This window comes from Perca flavescens, chromosome 8 (genome assembly GCF_004354835.1).
Source record: "Perca flavescens isolate YP-PL-M2 chromosome 8, PFLA_1.0, whole genome shotgun sequence".
NCBI lineage: Eukaryota > Metazoa > Chordata > Actinopteri > Perciformes > Percidae > Perca > Perca flavescens.
Genome location: NC_041338.1, coordinates 2,794,291 through 2,816,476, shown reverse-complemented (window position 1 = coordinate 2,816,476; position 22,186 = coordinate 2,794,291). Strand labels below are relative to the sequence as shown.

The window sequence follows — 22,186 nt, the reverse complement described above, 5'->3', positions numbered from 1 at the left end:
TATATGAATAATTGCTGATGAAGAAGTGGGGCCATGAATGCATAATGTTGTACTATTTATCCTCAGTGTTACTTTGCCGCATGTCTTACGAGTAAAACTTTAATGCTTGGTTTTCAAATACACTTTCATTGATGGGTGGTGACTATTGGTCTTTAGAGAGCCTGTCAGTGGTTAACAGTTCCTTAACCCACACAGACACATGTATGCTATTAAGTGAACACAGATGTTAACAAAGTGAAATAAAGCTTCAGGCTGTGAGAGACGCAAACACACGTTTGCCTTGTGGCCTTAGAGACCAAAAATATTCATTACGCCATAAAATATCAAAGTGTTAAGAGTTACAAACAACACCATGATTAGTTTGGATAAATATAGCCAAAAGTTTGCGGCTGCCCAGACCTTGCACTTGTGTGTGATTGTTGAACGTGTTACCGCCTCAACATTTCCACGCCCATATAGAGGTTTATTCCTCGACGCAGAGGGCCCGACCTACGGCCCTTTGCTGCATGTCGTTCCCCTTCTCTCTCCCCTTCCATGTCTTCAGCTGTCCTATGAATAAAAGGCCTAAAATGCCCAAAAACTAATCTTTAAAATACACAATTTGCTCTCTGAGCACCGCTAGGTAGGGCACAGAGCAAAGTGCAGAGAGCAAAGTGCAAACGTCATTAAGGGTCGCAAGGAAGCTATTTCCCATTGCTCGTTGCCCGTAGGCAACTAGCCAGAGTAAAGCGGAAAATCCGAGCAGTGTGCGCAACGCCAGGCGTAGCTTTATGTTATGAATGATATTAAAGTTTCCCAGCAGTTAACACTGTCCTGTTAACTGTCTTGATTTCTTTTTCACAGAAAGGAGGATTGACGAGTTTAATTCTGTACGTGGTGCTCTGTGTCTGCCTGTAATGAGCTGTGGGACTCCCATCATGCACTCTGCTATAGGAAGGAGAGCAAAGCAGAGCAAACGGAACCTTTACATCATTTCAACAACACTTTACTTGAAGTGGTGTCTTTAGTGCATTATAAGCACATTGTGATTGAATGGGAATTATATTAATGATAATAGATGAAACAGAATGTGTAAGAGCACAGCTATATAGTTAATGGCCTGAAACTATTGTATGCAAATGTGAATGCTTTGCTGATTTTAATGTGAAGCCTTCTTCAATATTGTGCTAACTAAAGGTCTATCTGAAATCCACATTTATTGGCATTACAAAACCAGAAAATATGATGCTGATGTGTTAAAAACTTACAGCAGCATGAAGACTGTTGCTATGAAATAAACAGTGTGTGAATTTTAAGCATAAGAGGATGGTGCAGGACTTTATTTAAGAATGGAAATATACCATTGTTGGATCACAGCAGCACAATTGTTCCAGCTCCAACATATCTTATGAAGTATTGTGGTGTAATGCTTCTGTACAGTTTACAAAGTATGTACGTAATACACTTCATTGGAATTGAAAGCTCCATCATTACCAGGAATTCTCCACCTGTGACTGTCTAAACCATCTTTGTGTGTCAAGTTACAGCCATGAGGTCGGAGGTTTGAATCCCCCAGTCTCCCAAGGAACCCTATGCATATTGTAGGATTTCTGCAGTGCACGATTTACAATCAGTGTGCACTGGTTAAGAAAGTAAAGTTTGGACGTAAAGATGGTGGGTGGATTCACTGCAAATTTAGCTCTCAAGCTAAAGAGTAACATCATTGTGTTTAACTGACTGAGTTAACTCAGTAAAGAGAGATGTGTTAATTGTAAAATAAATAAACTGACAAATGACTAAAAGTATAAAATTGTATTGCCTCATAAATACAAGATCATATAATCATGTGAGAAATATGAAACCAACAAGCAGAATAACGAGTTATATTTGTGTGTGTGTGTGTGTGTGTGTGTGTGTGTGTGTGTGTGTGTGTGTGTGTGTGTGTGTGTGTGTGTGTATTAGTGAGTTGTGCATGAGCTCACAAAGCAACACAGTAAACACACATATCAGTGGACATAGATACAGTAGCTGGTGATAATCACACAAGGTGACTCTTGTGATGGATCAGCATCGCCATTGGCAACAACATCACTACTGTATGTGTGTGTATGTGTGTGTGTGTGTGTGTGTGTGTGTGTGTTGTCTCCCAGGGGGATTTGTTGAGATTCATGTGGCTGTAAAGGCAAAAAGTGATTTGCTCCGCTGCTGTAACAGAGTACTATCTGTGTTCAATAGAGACAGAGGGTGGAGAGACTAGTGGAATAACAGACAGAGAGAGAGAGAGAGAGAGAGAGAGAGAGAGAGAGAGAGAGAGAGAGAGAGAGAGAGAGAGAGAGGAGAAGGTAGCTAACCTCAGCTCTGCCATCAGGCTTTTTTTAAGAATAATTTTTTAGTTTTTTTCTTGCCTTTATTAGACTCATGTTGAATGTTATCAACAAAATAATCATCATATACAGTATATGTTAATGACAAGGTGCTCATATTTTGCTGTAGATTCCCTTGCTGTAGATGCAAACAAGATGTCTTGTATGGTATGAGGAGGGGATCACTGCATTGAGTTGGACACAAACCAACACCCTCCGGTTAATTCTCTGTTAGCAAATTACCTCCATGGTAGTTCCAACGTTTCAGAGATGGTTAGTACAAGTTTAATATGGGTTCACATTTGAAATCACACTAATGTCACATATAATATAAAAAGTAATATTTTAAGTTTGCAGTTGGTCCAATCTGTTTGCACCATAACAACTAAATCACACCGAAGGTTGATCCTATTCAAACAAAGAGGCTGACAGTTTTCCTTGTTCTGTGGTGGACGGTGGTGACATTAACTATGGCTAAAAATCTGTACCAATGCAGTAGTAATCTACTCCTTCAAAAAAAACTGGGCATTATTGCATTGAAAAAACCCAGTGAAAACTGTAAATGATCCATAAGCATTCTACATATTACCACAGCGTGTACAGTGTGTGGGTCCATGTAGATGTCTTTACTTACAGGTGGCGGGTTTGTTACAGTTGTGTCCGTGTCTGAAGTACTGTGGGTTCTCTATGACGGGGATCCTGGTCATCCCAATCACCACGGCGTCTGGCCCGCCATCAAGCGTACAGGGGCTGATAATCCCATGGTTGACATGATGAAGGGGGCTGGCAGAGTCTTCCTCCCCGCTAATCACTGCTACTGGTCCTAAAAAGACAGAGCAACAGACTGAACACCCGTCGGTGAAACAAGAGCCCAAACTAGAGGAAACTATCTAAGTAGCTTTATATTTATAATTCTGGAACAATTTCTTCAAACAAATCCTTGTTTGTATTTGAAGAAGAGGGATGGAAGGGCAATGAAGAGAAGGAATGGGATGGGTAGGGAAGAAGAATCTTAGTTTGGGAATGACATCATGCGTTCTCTGATGCAGTCAGTGAGTCTGAAGGGCTGCTGGGTAGTTAGGCATCTATTCCATCAATCAGCCAGTCAACTAGTCCAGATCATATTTGGATCCCACTAGATGTTTGTATCATTATAATATTTGATTCAGAATGCAAAAACAGATGAGAAATCCTCTATAGAGATCTAAAATGTTCCATTTTACATATCAAAGCAAATAATTAGACCCTCCATGACAGTCAGTAGATTAATCCCCAAATGCAGGAGATGACTCCATGATGTAAAGACCTAAAGACCAACAACTGGCCCTAGAGCCAATGATGAACAGCTCTCGTGTTCCAGGCTTCATCCCAACTGCAACACCCCAGAGAAAGTCATGTCTTCACGCCTTCTAGATATTCTGGAAAACATCATTGATGAACTCCAAACTGATATTCTGCAGACAACCCTTGTCAGACAGTCAGTTCATGTCACATCCGACATTAGATGTGATTAGACTCAAGTGAGTGTGTTACTGCAACTTTATTTCAGTGTTCATTTCACACCACTGAGCACAGCGGACAAGGCTTTGTTCAGTTGTGTTGATTTTAACAGAGACGGGGGTCAGAGGAGGGGTTATAGAAAGTTTGAAAAAGCTAAATAAGTATGGCGTACAGGCAGAAAAAGGTTCAGTGGGGCAGAGGACAGGGATTAGAGATACAGGCTTCCTTAATAGAAAAAAAGTACAATGATTATTGTTATCTTGTCAATAAGAAAATCAGAATGGAGAAAGCTTTAACGTCACCTCAGTGGTTACACACACACACACACACACACACACACACACACACACACACACAGAGACACACACACACACACACACACACACACACACACATAAAAAATGAACATCTGAGCTCATTTTTGACCTCAATAAACAGAAGACCATTGCCAGGCAATTGTTTTTGACCAAGAAACAGTCAAATTAATGTATCAAGTGGCCGGGTTGGATCAGTGGTAGAGCAGGAGCACATATACTGAGAGGTTTATGCCTCAACTCAGAGGTCCAGGGTTCGAATCTGACTTGTGACAATTTCCTGCATGTCTTTCCCCTCTCTCTCCCCTTTCTCACCTAGCTGTCCTGTCAAAAATTAAAGCCAGAAAAAAAAAGAATCTTAAAAAAAAAGAATGTATCTAGAACATGTGTAGAACATATGTTTACAATACAAACGTTACAAACATGCCTCGGCCAGGAGCTCAGCTGATCACAGAAAACCAACAGGAAATGTCAAGAGTGCCGATACTGAAGGATAAAAACAGACCCAAACATTTAACACAGTCATAATTAGTCATTGGTGTTATATTAACCATCGACAATTGATTTATTGTGCATAAGGCTCCTACCGGTACTTTATTTAATGATCAGTATAGATTATTTGAGGTTTATAGGATCGATTTGGAATCTACTCACACATGCAGAGCATCTCTGACTGTAATGCCAAAGTAATACATAGACCTTGAGCTAACCTGTTCTCCATGTTTTCTGTTCACCTGTTCTGCTCTGCATGTTTATTAATCCCCATTAGCGTCTTCTTGTTGCAATGTATAAATACATCCCCTATTCAATGTCCTCCCGGGCTGTTATCGGTTATGGGGTTCTGCTGCAGCACTTGAATTGTCCCCATGGGAATCTTAACCATAGTATCGTTATTGGACTGTGTAGACTGTGTGCTGTATATTACAGGGAGTCCAACACACCAGCTGAGAACCACTGATGTGCACTTGTCAGTATTCTCTGCTGGAAGCAAACACATCAGCCTGCAGTTAATACGACTGACACAGCCAACCTTCACAGCTGACAGAAAACAAGGAGTCATTTGGGATGTGAGGGGGTGGTGGGGGGGGCATGATGAGAGAGAGAGACATCAACCTATGAAAGCATGGATAAAAGGATGACGTAAGGAATGAAAGGAGGGAAGGTGACAGGATGATCTCGGCAGCGATGCAACACATGAAAAGACAGCACCTTTCAGGTTTATGAGTCAACTACAGACTTTATACCTGCGACTAGAGTATTAGGCAGAGAGATTCCTTACCTTGAATTAAAAAATAGCAAGCGATAAGTTTGCATTTACAACAGCAACACACAATAAGTTAATGGAGATGAAGTCAATCTATGCTGAGCTTTTGCCTACACGACAAACGTTGACCAACTACTAACTGACTCTGAGAGACCCAGAGAGTCAAACATGGCCTTAACTTGAGACTGTCCTCCCCTAACAAAGGCTGACATGAGTTTGTTCAAGTGCAATTACAACCTATATTTAGGTTTATAGATATAGAGGGCCCGTGCCCTCTAGTGGTTGTAGTTCACAACGTTAACGAGTTTAGAGATGAGGATGTATTTCCTGCCACGGCTAAGATCGCTAATTAACACTCCTTTGCGTCATTTTAGAGGGTAAGAATAAGAGACTTATATTGTTGTATGGTTTGGAGGACTGGCTGCATAACGTACACTTTACTGTGTTTACTAGAGTAAGGTAACAGTCACTACAATACACCACCAAGCTTCCAGCACTACCTACCTCAGTAGGCAATGTATTCTCATGAACGGGTTCAGCCTGCACAGGGATGTGCAAAGGTATTGTGCTGGATCACTTCCTGTTCTGACCAAAAAATAAGTCCTGTGGCCAGTAGAGGTTATAAACTGTGTTACAAACCAGAATACAAAACAGAAAACAAACAATATTGTAATACTGGAGGTACAAGTCTTAATTGTAGCCTTAGGAGGGTGCTAGATAAAAAGGTCACGAGTCATGAAAAGGTATAGTTCAACATTTTAGGAAATACGCTTATTTGCTATATTTTGTCAAGAATTAGCTTCAACATGTAACTCCTGGTACAAATGTGTGTGTAGCCTACAGATGAATCTAATGATATGCAGCCTGTGGGTTAGTGAGCTTTGTCGCTGTCGGCTGGTGTATTATTATTACATTAGATGTATTAGGTGTACCAGCGTTTTTTTATTGCCAAATGAACATATGTTTGATATAAATATGCAAGCTTGCATATTCCTGTTCTTTTTTTTTTATGTACATAATTTACAGCTCAGGTTTGTAGCAGCTTTTTCCTCCGCAAGGACTCTCAGTTCTGGACGTCTGCTGAAGGACACTTGAAAAGAACGTGAGTATTGACAGACATGTTGGCTGCTGCAGGGCTCACACTCTGACCTTTGTCAGTTGCTGCACAACATATGCTAATATTTTGGCCATGGGTCAGCCAAGCTGACATGTAGGCTGAACGGCTAGCTGGTAATGGATGAGCAAGGACTCAGAGTGAGTGACACAGAGACATGGGGGAATAGAGAGGGGTACAAGATAAAAGGTGTCAGAAAGTGCGAGCTAGACAGATTTCATGGAGCACGAGGTCAGAGGTTGAGTGATGTTAGTGGACCAATGGGCAGCCAGACAGAGGAAGTGAACATAAAGCTTTCAGTAGTCTGACAGCCAGCATATATGGAGCTGGCCTTGGATTTCAGACCCAAAAGTTCTTCTAGTCTAAAGACACTGAACACTGAGCATGTTCGCATTATAAGATGAGCAACGAGGTTCTTACTTTGTGCTTTAAGGATCATGGTGGGCAGCAGCATTGATAGCCAGAAGTCATGGACCCTGTTGCGTTCTACTGCCATTGCCAATACAATGGCAGTGGAGACCCATTAGTACACATATTTGTTTGTTATTCATTATCTCACCTTGCCTGTCTGACCTCAGATCCATTTACACACACTGAACTCCTCTCTCCTCTCTCCTTTCATCTGTGGGCAAATGCTTGTTACTAACTTATCTTTATGCCTTTTTAGCCTTATGTTTTCTCACCCCGCAGTTTTCCCTTGATTAGGGTGGCAGATAAACCATGGTTGCAGCTGTCGCCGTGGTCCTGCAAGGTGCCCTGTAACGCCTTGCTACACCCTGCTATGCCCTGCTGCGCCGCGCAGTGCCCTGCTACGTCCAGCTACGCCCTGCCACGTCATGCTATGTCCTGCTATACCCTGCAGTGCCCTGCTACGCCATGAACAACTACAACAACTATTATTTGTAGTCATAGTTCCATTATCTTTATTGTGACCATAATTGCCACTGTTCATCATGTCTCCAACCGGCACTGGCAGACAACCGCCCACCAAGAGCCTGGGTCTGTCCCAGGTTTCTCCCTAAAAGGAAGTTTTACTCACCACTCAAGGTTTCTGCCTAAAAGGGAGTTTTTCCTCGCCACTGTCGCACTAAATGCTTGCTCTTGGGGGGAATTACTGGAATTATTGGTTCTTTGTAAATTATAGAGTGTGGTCTAGACCTACTCTATCTGTAAAGTGTCTTGAGATAACTCTTGTTATGATTTGATACTATAAATAAAATTGAAATTGAATTGAATTTAGGCTTCTTCCACTTCCAGATTTCATATTTTAGTTTTATGTCTCCAGCATGGCAGGGAGTGTTGAAGTCACATCCAGCACTGGATGCATTAAAGACTTTTGCTTGTGTAATTACAGTAAAGACTGCACACATTATGGTGTTCGATTTTTACTTCAACCTCATAATAATAGAAAAGCATTACTTTTAACAGGGGGTCTTTGATGAACACTGAACTACAATTTATGAACATGTTAATCATTTTATGCAACAGTGGGGCATGATAATTTCACAATAACTGAACGTAAACACTGTTGAAACACAACCCCCAAACATTTCAAATGATGCAATTCTGTGTGCGTCTGAAAGGAAATGACACAATCCTCTGAGAGTGCAACCGTGCTGCAGTGATGCAGTAAGCACTGAAAATGGAACTCTTCAAGGGCATCTGTACCCAATTACTTGTAATTTTACTGGAACACAGAGACCCTAATGGCTTATGGGAACTACCAGGGAATCCACTTGTAGAATAAACTAGATGTCCTTAGGTCATGGCAATTCATGCTTTAGTTTACAACACGACCACCCCTCCATTTTCCTTAGTGCCCAATTGGCGCCTCAGTCTCACACTTTATTACTCACATTAATCTAAAAGGCATCCAGTAAGAATACCTGCTTCTCACTGGCTCACAGAACAGTCTGACAGACTTTATTACCTCAATAAATCATCTGATCAGCTGTAAGCGTCGCTCTTCCAGTTCTGAGTGTCGGAGCATCCAAGATGTTTCTCTGGAAGTCTTCCTGAATCAAACTAAATGTTCACACAGCAGCATGCATCACAAAGTATAAGGACCATCCTGCTTTTGTTAATGCTATAGGGCTATGGTTTTAAATGCAGAATTTAGAAGAACACAATTAACATGTTGTTGTTGACAGTGTGGACAATAGATTGAAACTTAAACCTGCCAGATATTTTGATGAGTTTGGTGACTTTCTGCCTTTATGACAAAGGTGCAAGTGTGTTTCTTGTTAACAGTTACAAGATGTACTGAATATAAAATAACTAACTGGTGCCTGTCTGTCCTGTTTTATGATTTTTTTTATTTTTATGAATCAATTAAAAATGTGTTTTTGCATCAGACGTGAATCCTACTTTGTGCTTCGATAACACATTATTACCTTGGGCGAGGAGCCAGAAGGTGTCAAAGTGACTTCCTTCAGTTTATCCGGGGCCATCTGTGTGTTTTGAATTTGAATATGCTTTTGATTTGAAACAAAATAACTAAATCCATAAAACGTCTGTGCCTGCCATGGTTTAGTCCCGTCCTTTGCAGGAGCAAAGATGTAAAGCCCAATCTGTTTGATCCATTACACTGATTAGGTCTGCAGTTAACATGGACCACAGTCAGAGCCAGCACCTTCTCTACCAGTGACCAACAGTGGACAGTTAATCAGGAGTAGAGCTTCTGTGTAGCAAATAATTCAAATGGTGTTTAAATTAAATCTCTAGACGTGCTTGGACTCTACTGACTGGGATGTGTTCGGGACTGCTACCAACAGTCTGGATGAGTACACAGAGGCTGTGACGTCATACATCAGCTTCTGTGAGGACTGCTGTGTCCCATCATGCACCAGGGTGAGTTTCAACAATGACAAACTCTGGTTCACAGCCAAACTCAGAAGGCTAAGGTTGGACAAGGCAGAGGCGTTCAGGAGCGGAGACAAAAACAGACTTAAAGTAGCAAAGTACAAGTTTAGCAAGGCGGTGAAAGAGGCTAAACAACGGTACTCTGAGAAACTCCAAAACCAGTTCTCAGCAAAACAAATTCCTTGTATGTGTAAAAAAATTACTTGGCAATAAAGCTTTTCTGATTCTCTGAATTGATTCTGAAAATTAAAGAGGCGCCATATTTAATTAAATGAGTGAATTAATGTGGTGTTGTTTGTTATTCAGTTTATTAGCTTCAGCTTCAGCAACCTTCCACAGTATGACCTATTCACTTGTTAGAACACTAGCAGTTTAGTATCAGAATACATAATGGGGGAAAAAAAAACGTTATTCTGTTGTTCCTCTTTTGACTCACACAAAACAAGCCACAACAAAGAGTAGCCACTGTACCATCCAATGTAGCACCACCCAGCATCCACCTTTACTGTGTCAGTTTGTGGAGTAACTGGGCACTGAAACATCTCTGAGTGAGGACCAGCTGCGACTACTACACTTCAAAAACACATCCTCAATCTGAAGGTCTCAAACCTAAATTTGGCTCCAACTAAGATAGCAGTCCAGGAATACACACATGGATACACAGGGGACGGCTGAGTGTGTAAATTGATAGCACATAAATTATGGTTTCTAATTACTTCACCTTTCACATCTGCCAGTGTCCCTGGAGGGGCGAGGCCTGAGCTCCCAGCAGACTCTCAGCCTCTCTTAGCCTTTATTTGCACTGTCTAACCCCCTTCACTCAACCTACCTCTCTCCCTACCTCTCCCTCTCCCTCTCTCCCTCCCTGTCTGCACTCAAGCTATTTCTCGTCTTCCTCCCTAAGCTACGTGTCTTCTCCTTGTGTCGCTCTATCTCTGTGATGTTAAGCGATTGAGGCAGCCGGAGCGTTCTCATCTCAGAGCCTTGAGCGCCAACATGCCCCACACCCAACCCTGCTCTCTCTTCCTCTCTCTCCCTTTCGTAATTGGTTTGCTGCTCGGGGCATTGGGTTTCCTCTCCTTGCCTTTGGGGGATGGGGGGGGAGGTGTTGGAAGCAGGAGGAGCATGTCACAGAGGCTGACAGCCAAGCAGTGCCATGTAGACAGACGAGAGAAAACAACAAACCTGAAGCGATTACACTGCCTGTGTGCTGATGACTGCCTCCCTCACTGACCGACTGACAGCAGCGACTTCACAGAATGCTTTATATTGCTTCAGGTACCAGTCAGTGTGCTCCCATGCAACAGTTTTTCCGCTGAGGTGGAATAGTTGGTGTGGATAAAAATGGACGACAATGGAAACAGACGGAGGGAATAAATGATGGCGTACACGAAGAGCTGAAACATGTGATGTGTGAGGAGTGAGGAGGAGACTAACCTTCCTCACATCATGTCAACATCGACTGGAGAATCAGCTCCACCAACAGTACATCTCCATCAACCAATAAACTAATATTCACAGAAAAGTTGGTGGATGGAAACAAGCGTTCATTCACATTTTTCTCTTGACCATTTCTGGAAACTGTTGAAATCTGACTGCATTTTTTATGGAAACTTGACTAGAGAGTTGCTGATATATGTCTATGAGTATAGGGTTATGCAACCGCAGGATTCCAGCGACACCTCTGCAGATTTTCCACATATTTTAAGCAAATACAAAATAAAACTCTGAATGTTAACACACTTCCTCCTCCACTGAATTCAATAAAAACAAATCCACAGCTTGTGTTTGGGTCTGCTGATCAGATGCCGAAGTTCTATAATACTGTAGGAAACAGTCTGAGGTAAACAGTTGAATCACATACAAACTGATTTACCAGGAAGGTGCACTTGTACATATTTGACTGGCCAGCGCATTCTCTTGCCATATCACGTCATATTTTGCCTATGCTTTCTGTGCTGGTTCTCCCACTGTGCAAACGTAATGGTCTGATTGAAATGAATGATGGGGCTGTGAATGGACGGCCTCAGGCCAGCCAACATTAGCTCTGCTATGTGTTCTCACACATTAAGAAAACACTTCCAGAACTTTTGCAAACACTTAGAGACAACTATGTTCCTGCTGTGAAAGAGCAGCAGTTAGATGAGGCAGAATGTTTAAAAATTTCCCTGCTGCTGGCTGCTTACCTGTTGCTGACCACTGCCCGCCTGATCTACCCAGTGGACCTTTGAACTCCATATCTGGGGAGGGGGCATCTGGGGAGTGATCAGTGCTGTATTCACACGTAAGTAAACTTTGACTTGATGTTTTAATGCAGTGGTTCTCAAACTTTTTCGGTCATTCCCCACTTTGAACAAGGGGGAATTTTCAAGCCCCACCTACCCCCATCGCCCCAACACAATGCTAATGAAATGCGCAACAAGCTTAAAATGTTCCAATTTATTGAAGTAACAAGTTGTATCGAAATACAACTATCTACATCAAATAACAGCAAATTCAAAAATAAAGAAAATAAAAGCTTAGCTGTGTCAAATTTGTATCAAGTTCCAAAAATAGAAAAGAAATAAAAGTGCCACTTTGCAATCTGTTAAAAAAAGAAAAGAACAGAAATCCATTTGGCAAGACAGGTCTATTTATCCCTGAATTAGTGGCTGCAATGAGCCTGTTTTGCATTGCACAATTTCGGGGGTGATCGGTCTAGTTAGCGGCAACACACAGCTATAAGGACGGTTTGCTCTCACACGCGCTGCATTTATAGTCACACACACACACACACACACACACACACACACACACACACACACACACACAGTCACTCTCTAGTCTAGTGGAGGCGGGTATGGCTGCAGCCTGGAGCGTCCTAAGCTGTCCCGTATCATGCCGAGGCGTATCCAACAGTAAATTCAGAGGGTCAAAAATACGAAATCAAATTATTTTCCAGATTGAGTCACTGGTCCATGAGCGTTTGGTTTGAAATGTGCTGGACAGAGACGCATTTGGAAGTACATTTCCAGAAGTGCTGGGTACAATGACGCATTCATTATTTTGTTTTTCTCTTTCGCCAGGTCATGTTTGAAAGACGCTGTCCTGTAGCTTACTAATGAATAAAAACGTGGTTTAATGTACGTAAACAATGATCAATGATTACCAAATTTCTCTCTCATATTGCTCCTCATAACCACTGAAAACTATAAAAAAAAACGAACCCAAAGTCCTATTATTATGGACGTTATCTGACATCTGAGGTGTTTCTGCTTCACATTTTCAGCAGGGCAGCGGAACAGCTGTGGGTTGACTCCCAACGGTTCTCATTGGCTTTATAAGTCCTAACATAAAAAAGCTTAACGTGGTTTAATGTACCTAAACAACGATCAATCACCACATTTCTGGTTAGATTTTTTGACAGTTTTCAGTGGTTATGAGGAGCAATATGAGAAAACTCACAAGCTTTTCCTCGAAGAAAATGTTAATGTGAGATAAGTTATAATCGTTGGATTTCGGTTTAGTTCTTTTGACAAGCCTAAGTGTTCATTACAATATGGCCATGATAAATTTGGTGATCATTGATCGTTGAAGTAGCCTACATTAAACCACGTTAAGCTTTTTCACGTTAAGCAGAATGTTCCGACGGGCAGTGTTGTGAACAGAGATGTGTGCAGCCAGCGCAGCAGCAGAGCGGCTGTGGGGATAGAGATTGTTGTGGATTTTTTGGGCATCTGTCGCTCAAGAATTATATGTATTAGTAATAAAGTATTAAAGTAGCCTAGTAAAATATTTTAAAGTATTTTATTCCAGACGCCAGCTTTTATTTTGAAAAGTCGATGCTCGGGGAAGGCACCAGGCGGGTCGGCATGAGACGGGTCGGCATGATATGGGACGCTCCAGGCTGCAGCCATAGTCTTGGTCTAGTGCGCGGTCTTGCTCCAGATTCCGGGAGATTGGATCTCATTTGCGGGCGACAAGGAGCCGCTATTAATATGCGGGAGAAAATGTCACGTCTCTATTCCCCACCAGTGGGGCGCGCCCCACACTTTGAGAACCGCTGTTTTAATGTAATTAATAGTTCCTGTATTTGTCAAACTGCATGTTCATAGTCACCAAACAGTGTCTGCATGGAGTCCCTCTTTAGTTTGGGGATCTATCCAACTAGGTTAGAAGTGTTGAAGAAATCTGACGCCCTCAAGAGGGTCATTATTTATAAAGCCTTTAGAAGCTCACAGTTATTTAATAGGCTGTCAATCTATTAAAATATTTAATCGCGATTATTCTCATGAGTCTCCTAGGTAACTTGTGATTAATCACAAATTAATCACATAGATTTTATCTGTTCTAAATGTACTTTAGAAGGGATATTTTTAATGCTCAAGGTATGTTTGAGACTCAACATTCTCCGGTGGTAACTCAGTTCCCATGGATAGTACATGCCTCTTCAGAGCGTGCACCACATCCATGGCGCTCAACGTCTTCCTTTTGGCGTGCTCGCTGTTAGCTGATGACATCATGGAGCTCCAGGAACACCTTCAGCACACCGCGGTCTCTTGTATATGTATATGTGTGTATGTATGTATATATATATGTATATATATATATATATATATATATATATGTGTGTGTGTGTGTGTATGTGTATGTATATCTATATGTGTAATTTTTTATCTCTCCCTTTGTATTGCTTCGTTTGTTTCTATATATGTATTTTTTTAAATTTTTTATTATTTTTATAAGTTTGTAAACTTGTTGTTCACGTGCTATCATTGCTTACCTGATTTTTGTAATCTACATTTTGTGAAAAAAAAAAAAAAAAAAAAAAAAAAAGCACACCGCGGTCTCCTTGTACATGAAACCAGAGATACGCTTCATTCGGCCGCGGCGAGCCAGACGGAGGATGGAGGGTTAGGTGATCCTCTGGATGTTTTCATGTTTTCCCATTTCAACGTTACTGCTGCATCACTTCCTGACTTCACAAACTACGAAGCGGCCTGAGGCCCAAACCACAGAACGCACGCACGTTAATCACACATCAACAAAATTAGTGCCGTTAAAAGAATTTGCGTTAACCCGTTATTATGGAGTTCATTTAACGCAGCCCTATTTTTACCAGAGCTTTTGGCTGATTATTAACCCCTTTCCTTGTCCTATTGTTGTTTCATTTTCTTAAAATCTTTTTCTTCCTAGCACTTCTCCATATTTAATATGTAGCACTGTGAGATTTGTTTAATTATAGTTATAGTGTAAGTGCGTTACAAATAAGTTATTATTTATTCTTATTTAGTTATAAAACTACATGACAAAAACATTTTATTCACCATCTCCGCTGTCAAACATTTGGGAAACCACATTTCACCAATTAAACATTGTTGCCAGTACAACGAGGAATGATAATTCCTGTTCTAAAAACTTTATACTACTACGTACTTTACTTTTGTCCTTGGACAGAATAAGAAGAAACGTTACTAGAAAATGTCCGCTGAATGCAGGCTTCCTTCCATACATTTTCAACAACAAAGCTTTTTATTGTAATTTTAGTTCAGGCCCATCGAGACATATGAAAGCTTCCCATGTTTCATGTTTTCTATCTGTGCTATGAAGGTTTCATTTGAATCCATGGGAGACAATACACACACACACACACATACACACACACACAATGAATTACAGTGAACAAACTGTGGCCTTCAGCTCCTCTTTTACCTTGATTGTACCTTTCATCTCCATCTTCCCTCCTGAATGATGAGGATTTAAGAGGTGAACTCAATGAGAGATGAAAGCTCTCCCTCTGATTCATCTCCTCACTCTTTTTCATGACGATGAAACCAGGTGGTTTTGGCACTTTGCGCCTGCTGTGTTCCGATTTAACAAACTGCTTACATTGAACCAAAACCGAGACACCTGGTATCATGGCTGAGCAACCGCACAGTAACCGTAGAAATGTGAAGGCACAGACAAGTGATGTCATTCTAAAGGGTAGCTACAAATGACATATTGTGTTCAGAAATGTTGCTATCTATCTATAAGAACATACCCTAAAACCTACAAAGTTAACTTATCTGTGTCTTTATTTTCACTGTTGAGTGGGCAACTGGACAGCCAATCAATCAATCAATCAATCAATTGATTTATATTTGTCAAAAAATGTGAAATGTGATCCAGTCGTGGCTATAAGTGTCAGACTAAAGAACAGGAATGAGCGGCAACAGAAACAATGGAAGACAAAAGCCAAGGGTTAGAAGTCAGTTATACAGTAATATAATTTGGATTGTTACTGTATACGTTTTTAATGAGCAAAATTGAAGAGAGCTGATATAAAGTGAAGCGAAGTGAAGGCAAAGAGTGAAGAGGGGAACCTCTTCCCCTCTGCCATCAGTGAAGCTTCAGACTCAGAGACAGACAGAGACAGACAGAGAGAGACACAGAGAGACAGATTGTTATCCTTGATGCTTTGGCAATATTGTTATTTCTGACATTCAAGCCAATAAAGCAATTTCAATTTCAATTTGACAGACAGAGAGAGACAGACAGAAACATACAAAGACAGAGAGAGACAGGATACAGACAGAGACATTGACAGAGACAGGCCCTCCAGGTCTGTCTTTATGAATCATGGTGTATTGGATTGGAAAGCAGAATGTATATGCCACATTCTGATTTAATTTCCTTAATACCACCAAACAGCATTTTCCGCTAAAATGAGACAGGAGCATGTTTTGTTGATAAAGAATGATGATGAAATAAATAATGACAGAAATGCATTAGTGGCAAGAATAATGGCAAAGTGACATTTGCAACAAAACTATATATGAGATATGTGCCCACCTCATCCTCAGAGACATGAATATGGATTATTAAAGACTTGAAGTGCGTACTGCTGGAGAAACCCAACCCCAGGGCTCACTCACTGCTTTGGTGAGTATTAATGGTTGTGAATCTGTCATTTTTTACTTTCATGAATGTAGGTTTTAAAGGGAATTTCAAATTGCATTTTAGTTTCTACAGGTTTGACTTAATAAATGAATAAATAAAGCAGCATTCTGAGGTGTCCAAAGGGTAGAAAATCAAGTCCAATCAGGGAAACTGTCCGATTTATTGACATTATCTCTCCCTTTTCCCGCTTCCAACCCAATCAGCTGACTGAGGGCATTCATCCAATCCCATCACCTCTGGTTTCCATCACAATCAGTGCCCAGTGTCCTTCCACTGAGCTCCACATCTGATCCATACAGATGTTCAGCCAACTCTCTTCATCCTCTCACCCCCACCAACAGACTCCATCTGGGGCATATTCCTGTTCACCTCCTGACACCACTTCCCCTTTGAAAGACTGACGCCACCAAAGACTCTGCTCATATTTCTTCAACTTTACTATTGTGTCAAATACATTTATTGAATTACTCTTTTCTAAGTCTCTCCTGGTTGAAGTACTTTTGCGTTTGGAGTTGATCCATTGCTGAGTCTAAAGGAAACGTCCACTGACAACCTGCAGGGATGTCATGCTGAGTCAACGGTAACTTCTAACAGTAGTTGTTTGGGAGGTGAGTCCTGACTGTTTCAGCTTGGTTAGTGCTTCTGTCCTAACACCTAGAAGCCCTTTATGGGATGTTTCCACACACGAGCACTGATGAAGCAACATTACGTCTGGAGGTTGGGCTAGTGTTCCACACCATAATGCAGTGGCGTAGTGGCAATTGGGAGAGTCTGGAGTGTTTCGAGGCCACGAGGGCCGGTCTGATAATAGTTATACATTTCAAGTTCTTAGCAACACCATCCAGCGGCCTGGTGTGTGGCCGCTACCCGCAGCCACTGCTCAACCCATACGCTGGGCCACAGCAGCCTCTTATTTAAATACAAACATATGCTAATCAGAAAGCACTAACAGTCACAACCATGTCTAAGATTTTCAGAAATATCGGGGCATCAGTGAGCGGCCTTTCCCCAAATGGCATAGCCCTGGTGGGCCTATGACGTAAAGCCATCGAACACCTCTTTTTTTCTTTGTCACGTTTGGAAGTCTATCGGTAACATTAACAGTGTGTGAGTCTAATGATGGAAAACCAAAAAAGAAAAGGGAAAGGTGGCGCTGAGATGGTCAGACTCAAAAGAAAAAAAAGGGATTGTGTTGCTGTGCTGTGTGTTGTTCCGAGGGCCGGTGGTCTACAAAATTCCCCGGGAGATGTTTTGGTCATACTTTGCCGCTGCCATAATGTCATTTACTGGAGCCATAAGGGACCAGTTTGGACAAATAGAGTGCAGCCTTACTCGAGCAGGAACAAGCATGCATCAAACACAATGGCTGAGACGTCTGTCAATCACGCAAACGTGCCAAGATGTGATATCTTCTTAACGAGACAATCATTTCCAAAATTATCACCATGTCACAAATTAGGGGAAAAGTGAAATTATAAGTGAAAACAGTTAATTTCTGTGTGGGGAAGTTGTTTCCCAATCACTTCAAAAGTCCATTAGTGGCTTTGCTTTACAGTAAAGGGCTTCCACTTGGCTTCAGACTCTTGCTTGTTACCAGGAAATTATTTAATAAAACTATTTCAAGATAACTATATTTATTCCTGCAGTTGCATTGACACTTTAGTTTAGAATATTAGATCAGAAATCTAATCAAAGGTTTTTAAATCTAGTTGATCTCACATGAGCTCATTCATTTTACGGGTTGACTGACTCATGTTGCAAACATGTACTGATACACAATAGTCAGGTAATGACCAGCGCCACCCCCTTCCCTAAACCAAACGGAGGATTTCCAGGAAGTGAGAATGCATCTGACACGGATAATCTCCTGTTGTGCACTACATAAGCGACTTGGTCTATGACCATGTTGGGACCAGATTCCTTGGACATTGTCTGGAGTTCATTAGTTGTCGGTTAACGTGTGCCATTGTGAATGTGTGCGGTACTGCTGTTAAATTCCCAGCCTGAATTATTATCCTGGTGTAATATGTTGTATGTTTTGTGTTACTGTTGTGATCCAATTTAAAATGCTATTAACAAAAGTGTTGAATATGAAATGCTCTGTAGTACTTCTACATGAACTTGGTAGTCAATTGACTTTGAATTTACCTATCTTCCATTAAATGTGAGATGTAATATATAACATCATAAGATCATTGTTCCATTGTCAGTTCTAAAAAAAGTATTTATAACAATGCACATACAATCACCAGGATTGTCAAGCCTTTTCTTGTTCACACATGTAAGTTCTAACAGAACAAAATAGAGTAATGCTGTAAACTATAACACTAACTAAGAGTTGTTCTTATATGTATTTATACAAATGTCTGGAGATCTGTTCTGTATAATTCTGTCAGTTTCATTCCTTCCAGGGTCCTGTGAAAGGACGGATCTGTCCACCATAAAGCACTCCTGTTTGCTTCCAGCCAACCCCCACTGCTGCCATTTCAGTCTGCTGCCACAGAACATCTCAAACCACTCATCATTCTTTCAGCAGCTTTATATTTATAATGGAGCATCTACAGCATTTGCATGGAGCATGGGCTGTGTACAATGGATTACCTTCCATCTCAGTTCACAAATGAAACCAGGAGGGTTTATTTTATATAATATTCAAGACAATATACGATCTTCTATGTGATTGTAGCTTCTGTCACGTCCTGCTGCCGTGTCAGGTTTATGTTTTTAGTTCATTTAGTTCATGCCTTCCTGCCTGTGTGATTACCTTTCTCCGCCCTAATGTGTTGCACCTGTCTCTCATTGCCGCCCCTGTCTTTTTGTATATAAGCCCATTTGTCACTGACCTCAGTGTGAGCTGGTTTGCTTCCTCTGTGAACAGCTTTTGAGCATTTTTCCTAGTTACCTTTGTTTTCTGTGTTCGACCATTGCCTGTTTTTGGACTTCCCCTTTGCCTTTAAATTTGGAAACTATTGCCCGGGAGTTTTGTCTGTGCCTCAAATAAAGCTTTTGTAATTTTACTTACCGGAGTCGTGTTTTTGTGGGTCCATTGCCTCTGTGTGCGAGACAGCGTCATTCAAATTATGCTGAGGGCTTAAGTGTTTGTATGTAGAGAAAATAGGCAGAGATACAATTGCTTTTAGCGAAAGAAACAAATCGGACACCAAATCTTTTTTTATACGGGGCAGCCGTATTTGGTGCTTAAGAGCAAACCTCCAGGCTTGCTATAAACTGCTAGCATCAATTCAATAAAACAAGTCATTCTGAAGAGTGATCAGACATGTCCTCATCAAAAATCAACTCTATTAAAAAAAAAAATTTAATTAAATAAATATATATATATATATAAATTACAAACCAGACTCGAAGACTTGAAGCTTCGTGAACTATTTTCTTTATTTTCTGAGCCACTAGATGACGCTCTTGGTTTAAAGAATAAGGGTCAAGGAATGACAACTCAGCATGCTGTCAACCCTTTGTTGAAAAGAAAGCGCCATCTAGTGGCTCAGGAAATAAAGAGAATGCTTCATGAAGCTTCATTTGCACAAGCACTAAGAGGCCCTGACGGCCAAGGTTTAGAACAGCTGCTGTGGCGTCACCCTATGCTGGTAAGGCGCAAAGAATGGCAAAGTTACAAATGTGTTTGGTACAGTTTGGATGTATTTTACTCCTTGCACTAATGCTACTGAAGAAATAATTTTTTTATAGAAGCTGGAGCCATGGTTAAAAAACAAACAGAAATACTGTCTATAGTGTACAAATGTCTGAGGATGATATCAACTGAGTACAATTACAAAAGTTGAGGTATCCCTTTAACTACATAGACTGTTAAGCTGTGGTATGTGCCAGACAGAGAGAGAACACTAAATGATTCCATATCCCCTCTCTCTGAACTCTGCTAATGTTCTCCTGAGCCAGTCATGAGGAAAGATGATAACTCTTTATTCTAATTGTAATGAACCAGTTTCACTACTCTGTCTGTGTGTGTGTGTGTGTGTGTGTGTGTGTGTGCGCGCGTGTGCATGTGTGCATGCGTGCGTGCGTGCTACATTGCATTAGTTTAACAAAGCAATATTTAAATCTACATTAGAGAAGGAAAGAAGCTAAGAGTGTACTTATGTGTATGTTTGATGGTGCCATTTAAATGGTAATGAACAGTAAGCATGCAGCCTTCCTTAAGGGAATGTGTACACGATAAATACCTTCATTCATCTGCTGTGACTTATGTGGAGGAGCACTTTATGGTCCTCTCTTTATTTGTTTTTCTCTCTTGTCAGGTATTGATTTCACTTCCTTAATTACAATTTCAGAAGCAGAATCACCACAGCAGCAAAAATGTACAGACACTGTATACAGTCTATTATTATTATTATTATTAGTCATCTGAGCATTTGTGCAGCCAAATGAAGGTCCATGTTGCCTTTCTTTAGAAAAATATCTTACCTTCAGTCAGTCTGACTGGAGCTAATGTTGAGCAGTGAATACTTCATTCACTCTGAAAAACACTTTGCAAACACTCCAAAAATTCCAATTGCAACAGTAAATATGTCTCACAGAAATGTAGAGACATCAGAATGATGTTTTCTATCAACATAACGAGGAGACATTTCCAATAAATTTGTCTTTAAAGTCATAGAGCATGCATTAGCCACACAGTTCCCCATGATATGACAGCGCTTCCTGTTGCAGCCACACATTTAGAATCTAGTGCTGCTTTGGTAATATTTCTCAGGTACTGAAGTCATCAGTGTCTTAATGCTCAGCATTAATTATCATGTAATCACTTCTTACGTTATTCACTACCAACTGCCAAGCTGACTGAGCAGCAGATTCATGTACATACTGTATAATAATGTGCTCATGCACCTGACTTGGAGTCACTATTATAGTGATATCTACCTGAAATATAAACCAGTCATATGGATGCACAGTGAGCATTGACTACATATTCTGCTTATCCAATAAACTGACATTATATGAGCACGGAATCAGAAATCAGCCAGTTTAGATGTTACCATCAAAGCTAGTGTTTGTTTGGTTTTATCTCTTAATTATCTATCATCCATAATTCCTCAAAAGAGACTAGAGACCCAGACCTTTACATTAAACTAATATCTTAGGTACTAATAATTAGCTTAGCCAAATACATTTTGAAAGATGTATGATAGCTGCCTGAATTATGTTCATTGGCAATAGTTTTTCAATCCAGGAAATGTGACATTCTTATAGTGGTGGGGAGGTGGTGGTTTACACCGCAACACCACTTCACATATCCCTAACCCTCTCGCTTCATTTCCTGTCAGATCATCAAAATTGTTTTGTGCCACCAGAACCTGATCACCACTCTGTCCCTGTAAGCCTATATACTGTATACCTTCACTTTGGCAATCAACCATTGGACTGCACACTAAAACTGCTCACACCTGTATACACACAATATACATTGTAAATATTCACCTTGTTATCTTGATAAAAATGTAATCTGGCTGGCATTGTGTTTCCGTCTTTGCAAATGCAAATGAGCTGGATATGAGTGTAATATTTGAGAGAGAGGGCTGAAAGCATGAATAATGTGAATAGCCACATTCATACCATCAATGCTTTAGAACTCCATTATTGTTCAAAAGCTATTGAAGAACAGAAAACCGGCATACTGCTGCATTGGGACTTGCTGAGTGGAGTTGATTATGAAACATCACCACATCTGCAGTTTGAATCTGTGAGAGTAGTTCTGCATCACAGAGACATGGTGGTAACACTAAGTCAGGAGGAATGAACGGCTCGTAATAAAGAGACAGAATATGCTTTGAATTCCAACTATCCAGGCCATCAAGTAATAATTATGTAATTAACTTGGCATAGAGAAATATTC

At 40.8% G+C, this 22,186-nt stretch overlaps 1 protein-coding gene across 1 annotated transcript in view; it reads right to left on the bottom strand.

The window, feature by feature from the left end:
* ntrk3a (neurotrophic tyrosine kinase, receptor, type 3a) overlaps positions 1-22,186 on the bottom strand; it is a 166,371-nt gene that overhangs the window by 28,150 nt on the left and 116,035 nt on the right. The window contains exon 13 of the mRNA XM_028584345.1: positions 2,977-3,165. Within this exon, the coding sequence (XP_028440146.1) occupies positions 2,977-3,165 (189 nt within the window). The remainder of the gene's footprint in view (positions 1-2,976; positions 3,166-22,186) is intronic.